Below are 18708 nucleotides of genomic sequence, written 5' to 3' on the forward strand. Positions count from 1 at the left end.
ACATATAAACAAAGAATAATGAGGACCCCTTGGATGCGGCAAGCTAAACACAGAGTAAGCCACCACTAGAGCGGAACTTCGATTGTTATGTCTTCAAAACAAGACCTGCAAATGTCGGTGTCTTCAGTCCGTCTAAACACATCTTACACCACCATTACACCGAAACCTAATCTTGATTAACTGAGGTATTTAACTTTAACAACAGCCTTCCGTTGTCGAGGGCCTACAGTGATAGCCTTTGTCGTTGGTAGTAAAAGAAAAAGCATATATACAACACTACTATTATATGTAATTTCCTTATATATATATGTGTATATATATATATATATATATATATATATATATATATATATATATATATATATATATATATATATATATATATATAAATATTACCCATTACAACAAATTGTAGGAATTCATACGAAAAAAAAACCTGGATATGGGTTTATGGGTTCCGACAAGTATGATCTCAAAATGCAGTCTTTATTGTAACTGTTTGCTACAACTTGGCGATTAAATGTGGCTTTTATTTTGAAAACATTGACCGGAAATCGTGTGGTTTGCCATAGTTACCTTGACCCTAGTGTCTTGGCTACCGCTGCAAAGGACACAATGCTTTTCCATAATGAGGAGGACCTTTTGGTGAGTCTGAGCTGAAAACAGATGCGGGAGCTTCGCTGGAAGACACAAATGTCGAGCAAACCGTGGAAATTGTGTCGGAGATAATAGCAGAAGTCCCCGTCGGGTGGACCATGGGACTGACGGAGCTGCTGCTCGGACTGCTGTGCTTCTGCTCCGCTCTGTTCTGTGCAGGTGAGAAACAACAATGCATCTACACCGCTGTAATGCTGAGATGGAAATCTTCACACACATTTTGTTTATCTGTGCTGTTAATCCTACTGGAATTATATGGTTGTATGCAATAGCCTACATTCAAATTACTAAGAAAACCCGTGAGTAGATTTTATGTTTGTTAGTGGTTGTTTGCATGTTTATCATCATTGAAGGTCTTGTACTTGATACAAGCTTAGAACATCAATGACCATTACAGCAGAGCACTCGTATAAACCTGATGTTCACACCCGGATAGGAGTGGATGTGTTGTGCTTGGTGCTCTCTCTCCTCCTGTGTCACAATGTTAAAGCTATATGATAGATGAAGAAGAAGTGTTTTCATTGTTGTGATTGGATGGAGTAAGAAGATGAGGCAGAAACCTGTGGGACTATCGATCTGTGGTAGGTAAATGATCAGGGTTAGTGTGGAAACATGGATGCTCTTTCACAAATGTGATGCTGCTATCAGCATTACATCACTGCTGCTTCTCTGCAGCCAGCCCCCCCCCCCCCCCCCCCCTCACTGTTATCATATCCTGTACTTTATTGGCATGAGAAAAAAAGGAGAAGGCTGCCAAACTGCCAAACAGGGGTCTCACATTTGTGTATGTGGAACCTTGAGAAAAAGAAGTCACACACACCATCCCATCAAAGACTCTCTCTCTCTCTCTCTCTCTCTCTCTCTCTCTCTCTCTCTCTCTCTCTCTCTCTCTCTCTCTCTCTCTCTCTCTCTCTCTCTCTCTCTCTCTCTCACACACACACACACATACACACACAAAATGGATGTTTCACAATCAGTAACTTAATCCTTTAACTTGCTCTGCAGTGAATGATGAATACATACAACATATTATTAATGGGTGGATTTTGTAGTAGCACTACCTGTGTGTGTGTGTGTGTGTGTGTGTGTGTGTGTGTGTGGACCAGCGTTAGTTTTGTAAAATAACACTATGACAACCTAATTACCAAGGGGGACTAAAACTAAATCAAAGTAACACTTGATAACAAAAGCTCTCTCTCTCACACACACACACACACACACACACACACACACACACACACACACACACACACACACACACTTTAACCTAAAAATGTATGTCACCACAACAATGAGTAATACACGCCCACACACACACACACACACACACACAGGGTTTCTGCCAGTTTATTGCAAGTCCGCCGAGCCTCAGTTGACTCCCCGCCGGTCCTAAGAATTGGGGATTTAAAAAATGTGTTATACATGCACCCAGCAAATCTTCACCCTAAAAATGTAATTATTTACGTTATGGGGACTTGCATTGTGTCCCCAAAAAAAAGGCCCCACAAGGTGACTGTGTGAACAGATTCATGTACCCATATGTCCCCCCATCTTACTTTTTATGTTTATTTCAAATATATATATTTTTAGATTCAACAGATTAAAGACATTTAAGGATTATTTTTATATTTACTAGTTGCTTTTGAGTTTAAGATTTTACCTCAAACCCTATGAGTGATGCAGTGATTGTATGTATGAAGTATTTACAATCTAATGTCACATATACTAATAATAATTAACACAATTAATATATTTTCATTACATTTATTGATTATATCAAACAGGGTCAAAACTCCGATCAAGTTATCGCACCAAACAGCATCCCGGTGCAGCTCTACTCTAAAGACTTCTTGGTCCAGTCCATCTTCACGTGTGTGTGTATTTGTGTGTGTGCTAAGGTAGCCGTGTCCGGGTAGTCGATATCCATCACTAAGCTCTAAATGATTCCTCCCCCCACCCCCTTGTTTCACTCTGCTGACTTAACTGATTCATCAAGAAAGCCTGAAACAAACACCCACACTCTGCAGAACTGGGCAGATGCTCTGCTGTGTGTCAATGTTGGATATTCATTGTTAAGAAGTCTGTTGTTAATGTTCTGTCTCTGTGGTTCTGGTTTATTAAGAGGCTTGTCAGACAGCTTATTCTTGCACGTGTGTCATTCCTGCTGTGGTGTTAAGCAGTATTGGGATGATATTTATATTCTTGTTCTCAGCATAAGAAAGAATGAAATCCTTCCCATTAATGTTACATTTACGTCACAACCTATTAATACGTCAGTCTCCTCTGACATCAAGCCTTTCTGTGTTAAAACAACTATGAGACAAATCTACGAAAGCCCTGAGAGGCAAGTGAGAAAAACATTCTGGTGATCCATTTTCTAAGTCCGATCCATGTCTCTGTGTTTATTACTTAACAACAGGTGAAAAAAAGTTGTTGCAACGATAACCTTGATAAATGCCTTTACTATTTTTTTCTGTCTTTCTTTTGGCTAGAAAAGGATTTATAAAAACAGTAATGTTACATAACTAACACACTATCTATGTACCTTATGTTTAGAGTAAATGGAAAAATTCACCTGGAAGCAGGGTTTAAAATGACCACTATTTACCAGCCAAATGCTGGCAAAATATGCATGTGGCTAGTGGATTTACATCACTCACCTGCCAAAAAATTATGATAATCTATTGAGTGGCTGGTCAAATTTGAACATTTACTAGCCAGACAAAAAAGTACATTTTGCCCCCTGCCTGGAAGAAAACATCCTTTTAGTCCTATTTACAACAAGTGGTGGTGATGCACTTCAGCCTCTTGTAGCCGGAATGAGTATTACAACAACAAACGCTTAGCTAAACTCTTTTGTTCGCCACCTGTTTCACAGATTAAACAATAAATGAATAAGGAACTTGCCTTATCCTGGCAAACACTGTTTTTTACATGTTCTTAAGCCATAAACACAGGAGTGAAAACAATTGACCTCAGACTTTGATCACCAGAGTTGTTCTGTTTCACTTGGCTCTTAGGGCTTTTGGACACACCTGATGCCTTTACTTATTACAAAACAATAGGACATCTTGCCTGCACTCCAAAGAGGTCTATGTCTTATTCCTGGTGCCCCTCTTGGCCACCTCACACCGCGCGCTGTTCCCTGGAGCTATGGTGCGATGGCAGCAGGCGATGCTGTTGCCTTGGCTGCCAGTTTATACTGCTGCTGTTTTAGCCCCCATGTGATCAACGCAGAGCTCCCCTGAAAGGGACACTTGACATTTGTCTTATAAAGGCTTTGTTTTAATGTTTTTTGCACAGATTAGACCCAAAATATGAGAATCTAATAAAACATTATGTATTTTTGAATAATGGCCCAGCAAAATTGTTATGCCCTTATATGGTGTTAATGTTCCTTGTACAAATGCAGTAGTTTGAATGAAGGAACTAAAAACTGTGTGTGTGTGTGTATGTGTGCGTGTGTGTGTGTGTGTGTGTGTGTGTGTGTGTGTGTGTGTGTGTGTGTGTGTGTGTGTGTGTGTGAGAGAGAGAGAGAGAGAGAGAGAGAGAGTATTCTGGCAGTAGCAGTATGGATCCTGCTGAGCATGCATCATTCTGAGTTCATCATTCATCATGAATAAAGCAACAGACCATATCTCTCCTGAAAAGTAGTTGAGTTTCCCTTTTAAGAATTTAGGATGATGAGGATGTCTCATGGTTACATAAAATGGTCATGGGGTATGTTGTTAGTTCTCTTATTGTTCACAGATCCCTTGAAAAGACCAAAACCAACAATGAATTGATTCTAGTATTTTCCGTGCTGCTAACGTAAAGCCTGATATATCTTCTTCCTCTTTGTCATATGTAGCTATTAAAAACACATCACATCAGTGAGTCACACTGTTGCAATGAGTGACATGTTCCTTCATTACCATGAGCACACACACACTGTTGTTTATTTTGACTCATTTCCATATACACCATTGTGCTACCGGAAATACTCCCTAACAACATCTGAAAATGCTCCCCAATGAACACGCTATGTACTATGTTCGAGTAACAATTTGCTAAAAGCTACAGTGCTCATCTGTTTAAGTAAATTATCTTTGCCTTTGAGTAGTTTTTAATGATTAACAATGTCAGTAAGAGGCAACAGACAGGCAGGGAAAGTCAGAAAGTATTTAGAGATGGACAAACACATTGTTGGTTTGGGTCTTTTTGTGGGATTTAATATTTAAAAAACAAAATAGTGTATCACACATTTTAATTTCTTCTGAATAAGAGCACCAATATATTTAAATATTGAATGTTAATGCAATGTTCTCAATGTCTGTTATCATTAGTTATCATGTTGTTTTCCAATGGTATACGTATGTATGCATGTATCTGGTAAAGACAAAGACTAACTAAATATACATTCACACATGGAAGGATTACTAAACAGGCCTACCAGGCACAGGCCTAGGGGCCCAAAGTCTCTGGGCACTCCTACAAAATGTCACTCAATGAGCCACGTGCCAAACAGGAAAAGGCTCAGTATGACAACAAAAAGACCAAAACGACTACAAAGAGATGCACCATGACTACAAAGAGATGCATGACTGCAAAGAGATGCACCATGACTACAAAGAGATGCATGACTGCAAAGAGATGCACCATGACTACAAAGAGATGCAACATGACTGCAAAGAGATGCACCATGACTGCAAAGAGATGCACCATGACTACAAAGAGATGCAACATGACTACAAAGAGATGCAACGAGATGAAACATGACTACAAAGAGATGCAACATGACTACAAAGACATGCAACATGACTACAAAGAGATGCACCATGACTACAAAGAGATGCAACATGACTGCAAAGAGATGCATGACTGCAAAGAGATGCAACATGACTACAAAGAGATGCAACATGACTGCAAAGAGATGCATGACTGCAAAGAGATGCATGACTACAACGAGATGCAACATGACTACAAAAAGATGCAACATGACTACAAAGAGATGCAACATGACTACAAAGAGATGCACCATGACTACAAAGAGATGCAACATGACTACAAAGAGATGCAACATGACTACAAAGAGATGCACCATGACTACAACGAGATGCACCATGACTACAAAGAGATGCAACATGACTACAAAGAGATGCACCATGACTACAACGAGATGCAACATGACTGCAAAGAGATGCAACATGACTACAAAAAGAGGCATGACTGCAAAGAGATGCACCATGACTACAAAGAGATGCAACATGACTACAAAGAGATGCAACATGACTGCAAAGAGATGCAACATGACTACAACGAGATGCAACATGACTACAAAGAGATGCAGCATGACTACAAAAAGATGCAACATGACTACAAAGAGATGCAACATGACTACAAAGAGATGCACCATGACTACAAAGAGATGCAACATGACTACAAAGAGATGCAATATGACTGCAAAGAGATGCAGCATGACTGCAAAGAGATGCAACATGACTACAAAGAGATGCAATATGACTACAAAGAGATGCACCATGACTACAAAGAGATGCAACATGACTACAAAGAGATGCAATATGACTGCAAAGAGATGCACCATGACTACAAAGAGATGCAACATGACTACAAAGAGATGCAACATGACTACAAAGAGATGCAACGAGATGCAACATGACTACAAAGAGATGCAACATGACTACAAAGAGATGCAACATGACTACAAAGAGATGTAACGAGATGCAACATGACTACAAAGAGATGCAACATGACTACAAAGAGATGCAACATGACTACAAAGAGATGCAACGAGATGCAACATGACTACAAAGAGATGCAACGAGATGCAACATGACTACAAAGAGATGCAACATGACTACTAAAAGGGGAAAAACAACCACAGACCCAAAATAACTACAAAAAGACCAAAACAATTACAAAGTGACACATATCAACTACAAACCCAAATTCCAATAAAGTTGAGACGTTGTGTAAAACGTATAAAAAAAACAGAATACAATGATTTGCAAGTCCTTTTCGACATATATTCAATTGAATACACTACAAAAACAATATATTTAATATTCAAACTGATAAAGTTGATGTTTTTTTGCAAATATTCACTCATTTTGAATTTGATGCCTGCAACACATTCCAAAATAGCTGGAACAGGGGCAACAAAAGACTTGGAAAGTGGAGGAATGCTCAAAAAACACCCGTTTCCAACATTCCCCAGGTGAACAAGTTAATTGGAAACAGGTGAGTGTCATGATTTGGTATAAAAGGAGCACCCCCGAAAGGCTCAGTCGTTCACAAGCAAGGATGGGGCGAGGCGCACCACTTTGTGAACAACTGTGTGAGCAAATAGTCCAACAGTTTAAGAACAACGTTTCTCAACGTACAGTTGCTTTCATCATCTACAGTCCATAATATTATCAAAAGATTCAGAGAATCCGGACAAAACTCTCCACGTAAGCGGCAAGGCCAAAAACCAACATTGAATGCCCGTGACCTTTGATCCCTCAAGGCGGCACTGCATTAAAAACCAACATCATTCTGTAAAGGATATTACCACGTGGGCTCAGGAACACTTCGGAAAACCATTGTCAGTTAACACAGTTCGTCACTTCTCTGGACCAGAGCTCATCTGAGAAGGACTGACGCAAAGTGGAAAAGTGTGCTGTGGTCTGATGAGTCCAAAAAGGACCGTCCAGATTGTTATCAGCGCAAAGTTCAAAAGCCAGCATCTGTGATGGTATGGGTGTGTGTTAGTGCCCATGGCATGGGTAACTTGCACATCTGTGAAGGCACTATTAATGCTGGTACATTTTATATATATATATTCAAGCAATAGCTCACGACAGCCCGTGGTATATGGTCATTATATCACAGTTAAGGGCCGTGGTACAACCCCCTTAACTGTGATATAATGACCATATACCACGGCCTGTCGTCAGCTATTGCTTTTATAAAACGGTTACCAAGTGTGGCAATATGAAAGAAAAATACACACTCCAATTTAAATAGTTTTTATTATTAAATAATAATGTTCAAAATAAAATTGTCCCTCCGTTGCCTTCTGCACAAAACATAGTGCGAGGTGGTTGCTATGCAACAACACTAACAGCTAGCGAACATATTAGACAGACAACGTTGATGATTATTTGGTCTACCTGCTCTTCACGTAGCTCTGCATGTCGTCTTTTAGGGGCTGTTTTCTCTGGAGATAGGCACTGATCGATCCACTCCTCCAGAGTAAAGCTTTGTAAGTTTGTTTCTTAACGGACGTAATTTAACAGCTGTAACGGTTGTAGCTTTTTCTCAGACGCGGAGGGATACTGACTTGTTGTGAAAAGTAACTACAATTCTACCCGTGATATACGCTCATTATACCACGGCTAAGAACCAATCAGATGGCTTGATTTGACATGTCCGTTTTATAAATATATATATATATATATATATATATATATATATATATATATATATATAATGGGACGTCCCTGCTTATTTCAGCAAGACAATGCCAATCCACATTCTGCACGTGTTCGTAGTAAAAGAGTGCGGGTACTAGACTGGCCTGCTTGCAGTCCAGACCGGTCTCCCATTGAAAATGTGTGGCTCATTATGGAGCGCAAAACAAGGCAACAGAGACCCCGGACTGTTGAGCAACTGAAGTCGTACATCAAGCAAGAATGGGAAGCAAGAATTCAACCAACAAAGTTTCAACAATTAGTGTCCTCAGTTCCCAGTTAAAAGGAAAGGTGATGTAACACAGTGGTAAACATGCCCCTGTCCCAGCTTTTTTGGAACGTGTTACAGGCATCAAAATGAGCGAATATTTGCAAATAAAACATAAAGTTTATCAGTTTGAACATTAAATATCTTGTCTTTGTAGTGTATTCAATTGAATATACTGTAGGTCGAGAAGGAATTGCAAATCATTTTATTCTGTTTTTGTTTACGTTTTACACAACGTCCCAACTTCATTGGAATTAGGGTTTGTACATAGAGATGCACAATTACTACAAAAAGGGGAAAAACACCCACAGACCAAAAAAAAAAAAAAGACCTCAGCATAACGACTGTATGTATTTACTATGTTTTTATTCTGCCGTCTGTTTATTCTTAAATACCTAACTATAAAATAAAACGACTTCTTCCAGGTCAGTGTGTTGTTGGTGACAAATTAACATCCACAAAAGAATTGCGGAGACCGACCTCACTAAGGTGTGTGTTCCCTTTGTTACCTAGCAGGCTGCAGTGAGCGAGTGGAGGTCCACACAGAGCGGAGGGGTGTGATCTACAGCCCCTCATGGCCTTTAAACTACCCCCCTGGAGTCAACTGCAGCTGGCATATCCAGGGAGGTCAGGGAGAGGTCATTACCATCAGGTACAATCCCTTGCACATATAGTATACACGTTACATTACAGTTAATTTAGCTGACGCTTTTGTCCAAACACATGACATCCGTTGTGGAGTAAGCCACTGAAATCATCAATCCTCTGCTCTAGTTTCCGGAACTTTGACATAGCCGAGTCGGGAAATTGTTTGGGAGACTGGCTCCTGCTAACTCCTACGAAGAATGGAGAATCCAGGCTGTGTGGCTCCATGCTGCCTCCGCCCATCATCTCCACCAGGGGGCGCGTTTGGCTCTATTTCCACTCTCAGGCCAACAGCTCCGGGCAAGCCCAGGGCTTTCGCCTCTCCTACATCAGGGGTAAGCTGAGCGAGGGAGGACATTGATATCTTTTATCCTTAACCTGACTAAATCCAAATGCGTAGTTTAAGAATGTGTCAAATATAAACAATTTAAACTATAAATAATAAAATTGTCAGTAAAGATGAAGCAAAACAATCAGAGCTTTGAGTGTGATTGCCTTATAGTAGCATATGTTCACATCTACCTGCAGTCATTTATTAAATACATACCTTCTCAATCACTGTGTCTCATTATAGCAGTATTTTTATTCTTGTTATGTTGCAATATGTTACATTGTCATTAATTGGTATATTTGGTCTGTAGGTACATAGAAATAGATTTGTGTTCTCTTTAGTGTTTGTAGCTGGAGTTGCAGTCTGTCAATGTCTTATCTCTGTAGGTCACCTGGGTCAGAGCAGCTGTCAGTCAGATGAATTCCTCTGTGGTAATGGGAAGTGTCTTCCTCACACCTGGAAGTGCAACGGTCAGGATGAATGTGGCGATGCCACAGACGAACGCAGCTGCTCCCCCCCTCCCACTGAGACCCTGCCTGGCCTCTGCCCCGTCGGCTCCCTCCCGTGCACTGAGGCCCAGTCCACCCGCTGTCTGCCCGCCGCCCTGCGCTGCAACGGAGCCCGAGACTGTCTGGATGGCACCGACGAGCGTGGTTGCCCCGACACCACCTGTGGCAAAAGTCTGAGGAACTTCTACGGTTCTTTTGCTTCACCTGATTTTTTCCGGGCTAACAGGAGCTCCGTGGTGCAGCTGAGGTGTTCATGGTCGCTGGACACCCAGGACCCCAAGCCCATCGTGCTGCAGCTGGACCTGCAGCTGGGGCCCAGAGACTCGCTGCATATCTACGACGGTCTGCTGCAGCGGGCAGAGCACCTCTTACAGGTGCTGTCGTATCATAACAACAGGCGCCCGGCGCTGCTGGAGTCGAGCCGAGGACAGATGAGTGTTTTGTACATGGCCCAGCCTCACAGCCCTGGACATGGATTCAACGCCACATACCAGGTACTGCAAACTGGGAACACTGCATCCTGTTTTTCAGAAAACTTGTTCCACTGTTTCCAAATTCAAACCCTTCATTCATCTCCATCTGTCCTCTGTCCATACTTCATTTAAACTTCCTTTATTAAAGAAGAACTACACCAAACAATTCATACATCAAACTATTAGTCAACATGAACAACTCTCTCCCAACTCGAAAACGACATTGCAAAAAAACTCTAAAATAATAAAATGTGTGTGAAACTGCTCCATACACAATGAATTGGGAAAATCTTTTGTAGGCCGTGGAAATAACATACTGGAATTTTTTATCAAGGTCTCCCTTTTAAACTTCTCCCTCTTTTCCATCTGTCTGTCAATACTGAATATTTCAAACTTCTTATCACCATTTCTATCTCCATTTAAGAATCAATACTTTTCAGATTCTTGTGGTAGAAAGATGGAGTAGCTCTAGTTCTGTTGCATAAAACACAATCAATCAAGCGGAGAACAAGTATTCCTCTCTGCCCAGACAGTGACATATTTCTCCTCCGCCCTCCTCAGGTCAAAGGTTACTGTTTTCCCGGCGAGCGTCCCTGTGGCAGCGATCAGGGCTGCTACTCTGAACGGCAACGCTGCGACGGCTACTGGCACTGCCCAACTGGCCGCGACGAGGAGGCCTGCCCGACGTGCCCAGAAGGAGAGTTCCCCTGCGAGGGTGGTACTGGAGTGTGCTACCCAGCCTCTGAGCGCTGCAACAACCAGAAGAGGTGCCCAGATGGGTCGGACGAGAAGAACTGCTACGACTGCCAACCTGGAAACTTCCACTGTGGGACGAACCTGTGCATCTTCGAGACGTGGCGGTGTGACGGCCAGGAGGACTGCTTAGACGGGAGCGATGAGAGGGATTGCCTGGCAGCGGTACCCAGGAAAGTGATCACGGCCGCCCTGATTGGCAGTCTGGTCTGCAGCCTCCTGCTCGTCATTGCCCTCGGCTGTGCCCTCAAACTCCACTCTCTCAGGAGCAGAGAGTACAGGTGGGGACACGACACCTCAGTCAGTTTATTACTGGGCCCTTTACACTACTTGTGCATGTTATGTACTAGTTCTTTCATCATCCCTTTGATTTATTCACTGCTTTGTTTCTAAATAAATCTCTCACCATAGCAACAAGTTTTATGTCCGAGGTCATCTTAACATCGCTGACTCTCTGTCTACGTCTCTTTCACTCACTTCCCTTGCAGAGCGTTTGAGACCCAGATGACTCGCATGGAGGCTGAGTTTGTTCAGAGAGAGGCTCCCCCTTCGTATGGTCAGCTAATCGCCCAGGGTCTCATCCCACCGGTGGAGGATTTCCCAGTGTACAACCCCACCCAGGTAGTGCTTTCACACACAGTAATACTCACCGTTTTCATGAATCTCAGGATTTGAGCATACTGGAGTGACCAACTCATTTTTACAATTTGTGGTAACCAGCAGAGGTAGTGAAATCAATACATCCAGATGTATCGCAAATTGTAAACTTTTAAACTTAAAATTTCAAGAAAATCTGCAAAAGAAAATGAGAATGAAAGCTTTTTTCCATTCACTATCCCAATTATTAGGAGTTGGTTCATCGAGATAACAAGTAAGTGGCGCCAATTCTCCAGACAGAAAAGCATTCTCCCATTGCAGAGGAAAGAGGGGGGCAACAAAAAGACGTAATTAAAGAAATCGGCAGGTGAACCTCAAACGGTGAAAAACAATGTAGAAGGTTTTCCTCAGTGGACGTTGAAGTCACATGCTTCATTTACCTCATCATTTATTGGCTACATTTTTTTAATTGCACTTTGTCGCATTATACCTAATGGCGGTCAATATCCGTGTCCGTTCATATCCAATAGGGCCTTCAAGGCCTCTGTGCATTGAAGCTATTGTAAAATGTGTTTCCATTATTACAATCTCTTGCTTTATTTTGTTATTTTCTCAAAGGAATAGTTGCCATTTTGGGAAATAAGCCTATTTTCTCTCTTGTCGAGAGTTAGATTCTGATGCCATTCTGATATCTTGGTAAGTATCAAGCTACAGCCAGTAGCCATTTACCTTAGCATAGCTTAGCATAAATACTGGATAACAAGGTAACAAGATCCGCCTGCCAGCACATCTAAAGATCCCAAATGAACACATTACATCTTGTTTGCTTGCTTGCTATCTACTTGATAGTTGAATAGAAACAGAATAATAGTTTCTCTGTGTTCCCGTCCTCTAGGCCTCCGTGTTGCAGAACCTGCGGTTGGCGATGCGCAGACAGATCAGACGTCACTCGACACGGCGCTCCACCTCTTCCTCATCTCGTCGTCGTCTCGGGCATCTGTGGACTCGCCTATTCCACAGTGGCGGACGAACAAGAGGAGTTCCCCTGCTCAACTCCCCTGGACCGACACAGATTACACTGGGGCTCCACAGCTACCGAACAGTGGGTTTGCAGCGGCCCCTGGCGAGGGCCAGCAGTGGAGCTGGGCTCGGGGATGAGGTTGATGTAGTGGGCTCCTGCTGCTCAGCCGCCATGGACCTGCAGTCCTGCACTTCAGAGAGCCCTGCATCCCCTCTCTCCTCGCAGTCAGTGGACAGTCCAGAGGAAGAGGAACTGTCGCCTGTCAGCAGGGAGAGCAGCAGGGCTCCACAGTCTCAGCCCCCCACCCCTGTTCAGAATAACTGTTTACCTCAAAGGGGGCCTGCTCCCCAGGAAGCCTCTGTACCCCTGTGTCACACCCGGGCATCGAGGAAACTGGTTCTGGAGCTCGCTGTTAACCTAAAGGGTGTTTCCTTGAGACGATACTCCCCCTTGGGGCCCTTGTCCCCTATCTCACCCCTTGTGTTTCCCAGCAGCTCCCAGACACCCACAACCCACCCTCACTCCCAGGGGCCGGAGGTGACGTCACCTTCCAAACCCTCATCTTCTTCTGTGAAAGCAGAGGACAGCAACAGCCACTTTACCGTGGAAGTGCCAAGCAGGGAAATAAGAAGCAAGGATGAGAGGAGGAGGGAGGGCAAGAGCGGGCTCTGCAGGTTCAGCAGGACCTTCAGTGATGAGGGAGCAGATTCAGGGAGGGAGACGACGCCATGCTGAAATATTTAGAAAGATTCTGTCCTTCCCCTCGCTCTGTTGAGACCTGCTGTCAGCAATATTTGCTCTGCTAAAGTGTCCTTGAAATGTGTCCCTTCCAGATCCAGAGGTGAGCCCGGTACAGTAGAATATAATTGGCTCATGTCCATTCAACACTTTGAGTGTATATGCACAAATCGGCAATCGCAGTATTTTACTTAGATAAATAAAACCAGCGTTGGTAGTGCTTATGGTCTGTGTTGTACAATAAATGTATTTGTCAAACAGGGACTTAAAGGGATTGTTTGGATGTTTTGAAGTGGGGTTGTATCAGGTACTTATCCACAGGTGTATTACCTGCAGTAGACGGCACGCCCCCCAGTTTGGAGAAGCAGGCAGGAGTTACCGCACAGAAGCAAAGCAATGTAATGCTGTGGACGGGGGCAGCTGCAAAACGTATTTACGCCACCTAAAAGAAAGGCCCACCAAATCTTTTTGATTTTATTTAGAATATTTGTAACGCTTTACTTGTCGTCTGACAGACCTTTCCGACAGGGAACTGCTCTCTTCAAAGCCACCAGACTTTATTGACAAAAACAATGAGTTGCTGGTCTACTGCTGCCTAGATCGGTTAGTTTGTTTTGTTAGGTTAGTTCGTATTTACCAAAGTCACACATATCAAAAACTGGAGTCTGGTAGCATCAGTTCCCCGTCGGAAAGGGAAAATATTCTAAATATAGTGTACACTTAAACTGAAATAGATTTTTAAATACTCATACTTAAAAAGATCCTGACTATCCCTTTAATGTTGACTCCCACAATTGAAAGCAAATAGACACCCCTGATTTTTGGACATAAACACGTCACGAGTCTGTTCCAGACAAATCAAACTCAATTCTGGCCACTAATACCAATACAATATTGGCAACATGTTCATACAACGCCAAAGTAGCCTTTGTGTCGTTACCCAGAGCCATTATGCACCGCTATATACTGTGAACCATAAAAGCCTGTTTAGCGATCACAAAAGAATTTACCTGATTAATGATCATCTAGTCAGTCTTATTCCCACTTTATTGAATGGGGTGGTGTTATTATTATTATTATTATTATTATTATTATTATTATTATTATTATTATTATTATTATTATTGTATGAGATTTCTAAAAGGTCAAGATTGGCTGTTGCATTAAAGGATAAAGTTGGTGATATTTTATGTTTTTCATATTGTCAACAAATCATATGAAAAACCAAAATGAGTATGTCCATCTCTCAATCCTTTTCTACTTCACCAGCCGCTGTATTTACTTTCATGTTTTGAAAAAGGATTCAGTACCCTGAAACGTCAAGAAACGTCACTCAAACAGGAGTAAATAGTGCAGTTGTTGGAGACTATTTTCAGCTGCGGATTAATACACATTTGCAGCAGCAGGATAGTGTGTGTGGGATTGAGACAAAATACATTTCAGTGTGTGTGCTTATGGTAATGAGGTACCAAACAGTGTGGCTCATTTAATATTTCTTGGACAACAATGGAGCTCTATGACACTGAGGAATAAGCTATATCCGGCTACACGGAAAATACTTTTTAATAAATTGAGGGGTTTGGTCTTTTCACAAGACTTGTTGACAGTACAAAAAATATTAAATAAAGCAAGACCTAACTTAACTTTGAACTGTAAAAGTTTTACATTTTGGTAAATACGCTTATTTGCTTTCTGTGTGAGAGTTAAATGAGAAGATCGATACTGCTCTCATACCTGTCCCTAAAATATAAGAATACACTTATCAGCCGATTAGCCGATTAGCCGATTAGCCTAGCATAAAACAGCTAGCTTGGCTCTTTCTGGTAGTGAGTGAGCTTTTAAGGTGCTGGTGTTCCAGCTAGCTGTTTCCACCTGTTTCTAGTCTTTGTGTTAAGTTATGCTAACTGGCTGCTGGTTTTTTTTAAGGATATGTGGTATCAATCTTCATATCTAACTCTAAAGGGCAAATAAGCATATTCCCCATAAACTATTCTGTTAACGGTGCAGTGTCATTGAATCATTCAATCATGCCAAACTTCTGTCAGCTTGTATTTAACATATACCTTTCTTCTTCAGTGATACTTCAGTGACCCCTTTTAAACATGAACAATGTTGTCATTATGTTTTAGAAAATTGTGTCAAATTGATTTATCAATTCAACCTTTTGAACTTGATATATCATCTGTTTTAAAAAGCCAAACTTGGATAGAAACTGAGGTAGTGAGTCCAAGTACATTGCCTGTAACTCTGCTCAGCCCCTCATCCTCCTCAATCAAACCCACACTGTCCTCGCAAGGAAGCCTTTCCTCACTTGAATGAACTTGGCTGTGTCTGAGGTAGTGTCTGACAGTGCAGTGAAGACTTTATGTGAATGTCTAGGAAGCGTCGGGACGAGAAGCTTCACTTCACTTTCACTTTCAGAATATTGATTGTTTGTCCAGCCCTCTTCATCCCAGTGGTACCTCTGCAGCCCTGCTGACTGCTGACGCCTGGACTGCTGGTTTATTCCACTGGAAATTCATATCTATGCTGTGGAGGTTTCTATGACAGGATGTTAAAACAAAGGCCTCTATTTTTCAGATTTCGGTGGAGACCTCTAGTCTTACTTTATATTTCTCTCTGCCTTGACAAACATTGAACTTGATTGAACCTCTTTCGTAAAGCCTGTCAATCTGAGGTGACCCTGGTGACCGACTACTAATTACTTTTGGGCCTCTGAAGAATGTATCACTTCCATTGTTTCTTGAAATCGTTGCATTCTCCCTGTTTTACTGCAGGATATTGATCATGAAGTCAGATAACCTGTGTTAGTACGGAGAGTAGGAGACAACTCTGGAAGCCACATGCTGGTTGTTTTTCAGCTGCAGTGTCAGGTTTCTGTACTAAATATATGGTCTTTCCTGCTCTTTCTCCTTTGAAGGGATGGTTTGGATATTTTGAAGTGGCGTTGTATGAGATTCTTATCCATCGTCAGTGTATAACTACTGTAGATGCCGTTCGGCACGCCCCCAGTTTGGAGAAGCAGACAGGAGTTACAGCACAGAAGCTAAATAATGTACTGCTGTGGACGGGGGTAGCAGCAAAATGTATTTTAGTCACACAAAAAAAAATTCTGTTTAAGTGTACGCTATATTTAGAATATTTTCACGGTCAGACAGTCCTTTCCAACGAGGAACTGAAGCCGTTATCTATGCTCTCTTCAAAGCCACCAGTCTCCGTTGACAAAAAGAGTAATTTTCCTCACAGAACGTTGCTGGTCTAGCGCTGCCTCGATGGGTTAGTTAGTTTGTGTTATTGTGTGACTTTGGTGAATCCAAACTAACCCTTTAAAACACCAAATTAGGTAATACACTGATTATGGAAAAGTATCCTCATACAACCCCACTTCAAATAATCCAAGCGATCCCTTTAAGTGATCTGAATGCACTTCCTTTTCCTTTCCATAAACAGCTGCTACATGTTATGTGCCATAAGAGATGTCTCCTCATTCCTAGCGTTACATATTTTGGCTCTTTGTTCCACCCTTGTATCTTGTTCTTTAAGTTCAAAGCCTGTTCGTCCTCATTTAACTTAAAGTTAATTAGTTTAGAAAAAAATCACATACCTGCAGAATGTATGTCCTTAAATGCTTTGTGGTGTACAGAAGCGTGTTAATGCCTTAATGGTTATTCCCTGCTGTTGCAAACATCACGGGCAGTTTCACGGCCTACAGTTGTGGTGTTAATGTTTGAAGAGATTATATTTGTCTGTGTCTGGACACAGCTTTATGATATGACATGTGATTGGTACAACTGACTGCTCTGGATTTATAGTGCACTACTGCATCAGGGATCTCTGGGATTATTATGGCAGGGAAGTTAGGGAAAGGAAAATATTTCTTTTCAATAACCTTATTCCAGTGTATTTACCTGTTTATTTAAATGATACTCTGTTAAAGTGTTGGTGAAATGCTTTACTTTGATGTTTTTCAGACTGCAGCCAACCCATTGTAAAGAATGATGTGGTAACGTATTAACATTTGAAATGTGAACAGAGATTGTGTCACATTGACTGCTAAGGTGAGGCTTTATTATCTGTTCCATACCCTTTTTTCTTCTTTGCATTTATTCACTATAATGTATATTATCAAACCCTTTCCAATATTTAATATATTAATAACTGGACTGGACAATGGTTTAACACATAGGTAAATACACTGGATGGAGGAAGTGAAGTACTACTGAACCAAGTTGTCCAGCATTCCCTTTCCTTGCTGTTTGATTTTGAAGCTTCCCCTTCAAAGGCTGAAGTCAACATGTATACTGTGTTTGTATAAAAGCATTTCTCTTATTTAAAAAAAACTATATTGGTTTATTTTGTGCTGAAAGAGACCATGGGTTTGCAATGCCTTCTGCTGATTATTTGTCATTGTTTTCCTGTGCCTGCAATTAATAAACTTCAAGCCGTTTATTTACTGAATTATTTCAGTGTACGAAATATATGCAATATTGTTGTCTTTTTTGCACAAAATAATACTACTGCCCGTGCTACTGCCACCATAAAACTGGAAGGATATGGTTCATTTATTTACAATATTTAGTCAGTAATTTGACTGAACTTGTTGTAGTCATTGGTGACCTTTGTAATGAGTCTACAGCCATGCCTCTGTGAGGCTGTACTTACAGGCACAGCAGTGCTTTTTAGCTAATTGCTAATGTTAACATGCGCACACGTTTACACAGTCACCATCTTAGTTTAGTGAGATAGCATGCTTGGCTAATTAGCACAAAACACAACACAGCTGAAAGGACAGCGTTTGACCTCATGAGGACACAACACACATGGAGCCCTGAGAGGCAGGTGAGAAATAAATACAATTCTGATGATTCATTTTCTTATCCAAATAGTTTTTTCTACTGTGTTAACGACTTCAGAAAAGGTAAAAAAAAAAAGGAAAAGATTTTGCTAGGAAACCGTCATACAGGTCAGGCAACAAATGTTTGGTGTCAGGTGAAAATTAAATTGTCCCCTCGAAACACAATGTAAATATATTGTGTGTTAGCAAGTATATGACAACAATAATGTCATGTCAAAATTAAAACTCTGCTTTGTGTCCTATTTAAAACAAGACAAAAGACAAAAGAAAACCACCTGTTGTCACCTGTTCTTAAGTCATAAACACAGGAGATAAAACTATTTAGAAAATGTATCACCAGAATTGTTTTTTCTCACTTGCCTCTCAGGGCTTTTGTATCCACTTGTATTATCAAAAAAAGATGCATC

General features: G+C 41.4%; 1 protein-coding gene across 2 annotated transcripts; it reads left to right on the plus strand.

Moving 5' to 3' along the window:
* The first annotated feature begins 577 nt into the window (after positions 1–577).
* Positions 578–17916, plus strand: lrp3 (low density lipoprotein receptor-related protein 3). Of its 2 annotated transcripts, none has more exons than XM_029426765.1 (7): positions 578–816; positions 8893–9031; positions 9154–9359; positions 9742–10358; positions 10899–11371; positions 11579–11711; positions 12583–17916. In XM_029426765.1, the coding sequence occupies exons 1-7, from the start codon at positions 756–758 to the stop codon at positions 13441–13443; spliced, it is 2490 nt and encodes an 829-aa protein (XP_029282625.1). In that variant the 5' UTR covers positions 578–755; the 3' UTR covers positions 13444–17916. The 2 variants fall into 2 exon arrangements, with proteins under 2 accessions (XP_029282625.1, XP_029282633.1); XM_029426773.1 differs by having other exon boundaries at positions 8896–9031.
* Positions 17917–18708: the final 792 nt, after the last annotated feature.

The sequence above is a fragment of the Cottoperca gobio genome, chromosome 3, assembly GCF_900634415.1.
Source record: "Cottoperca gobio chromosome 3, fCotGob3.1, whole genome shotgun sequence".
NCBI lineage: Eukaryota > Metazoa > Chordata > Actinopteri > Perciformes > Bovichtidae > Cottoperca > Cottoperca gobio.

Coding starts and splice junctions, on each gene's coding strand:
- lrp3 (XM_029426765.1), top strand. CDS start 756: ATGGGACTGACGGAGCTGCTGCTCGGACTGCTGTGCTTCTGCTCCGCT. Junction 817..8,892: donor CTCCGCTCTGTTCTGTGCAG/GTGAGAAACAAC, acceptor TTTGTTACCTAG/CAGGCTGCAGTGAGCGAGTG. Junction 11,372..11,578: donor CTCAGGAGCAGAGAGTACAG/GTGGGGACACGA, acceptor CTTCCCTTGCAG/AGCGTTTGAGACCCAGATGA.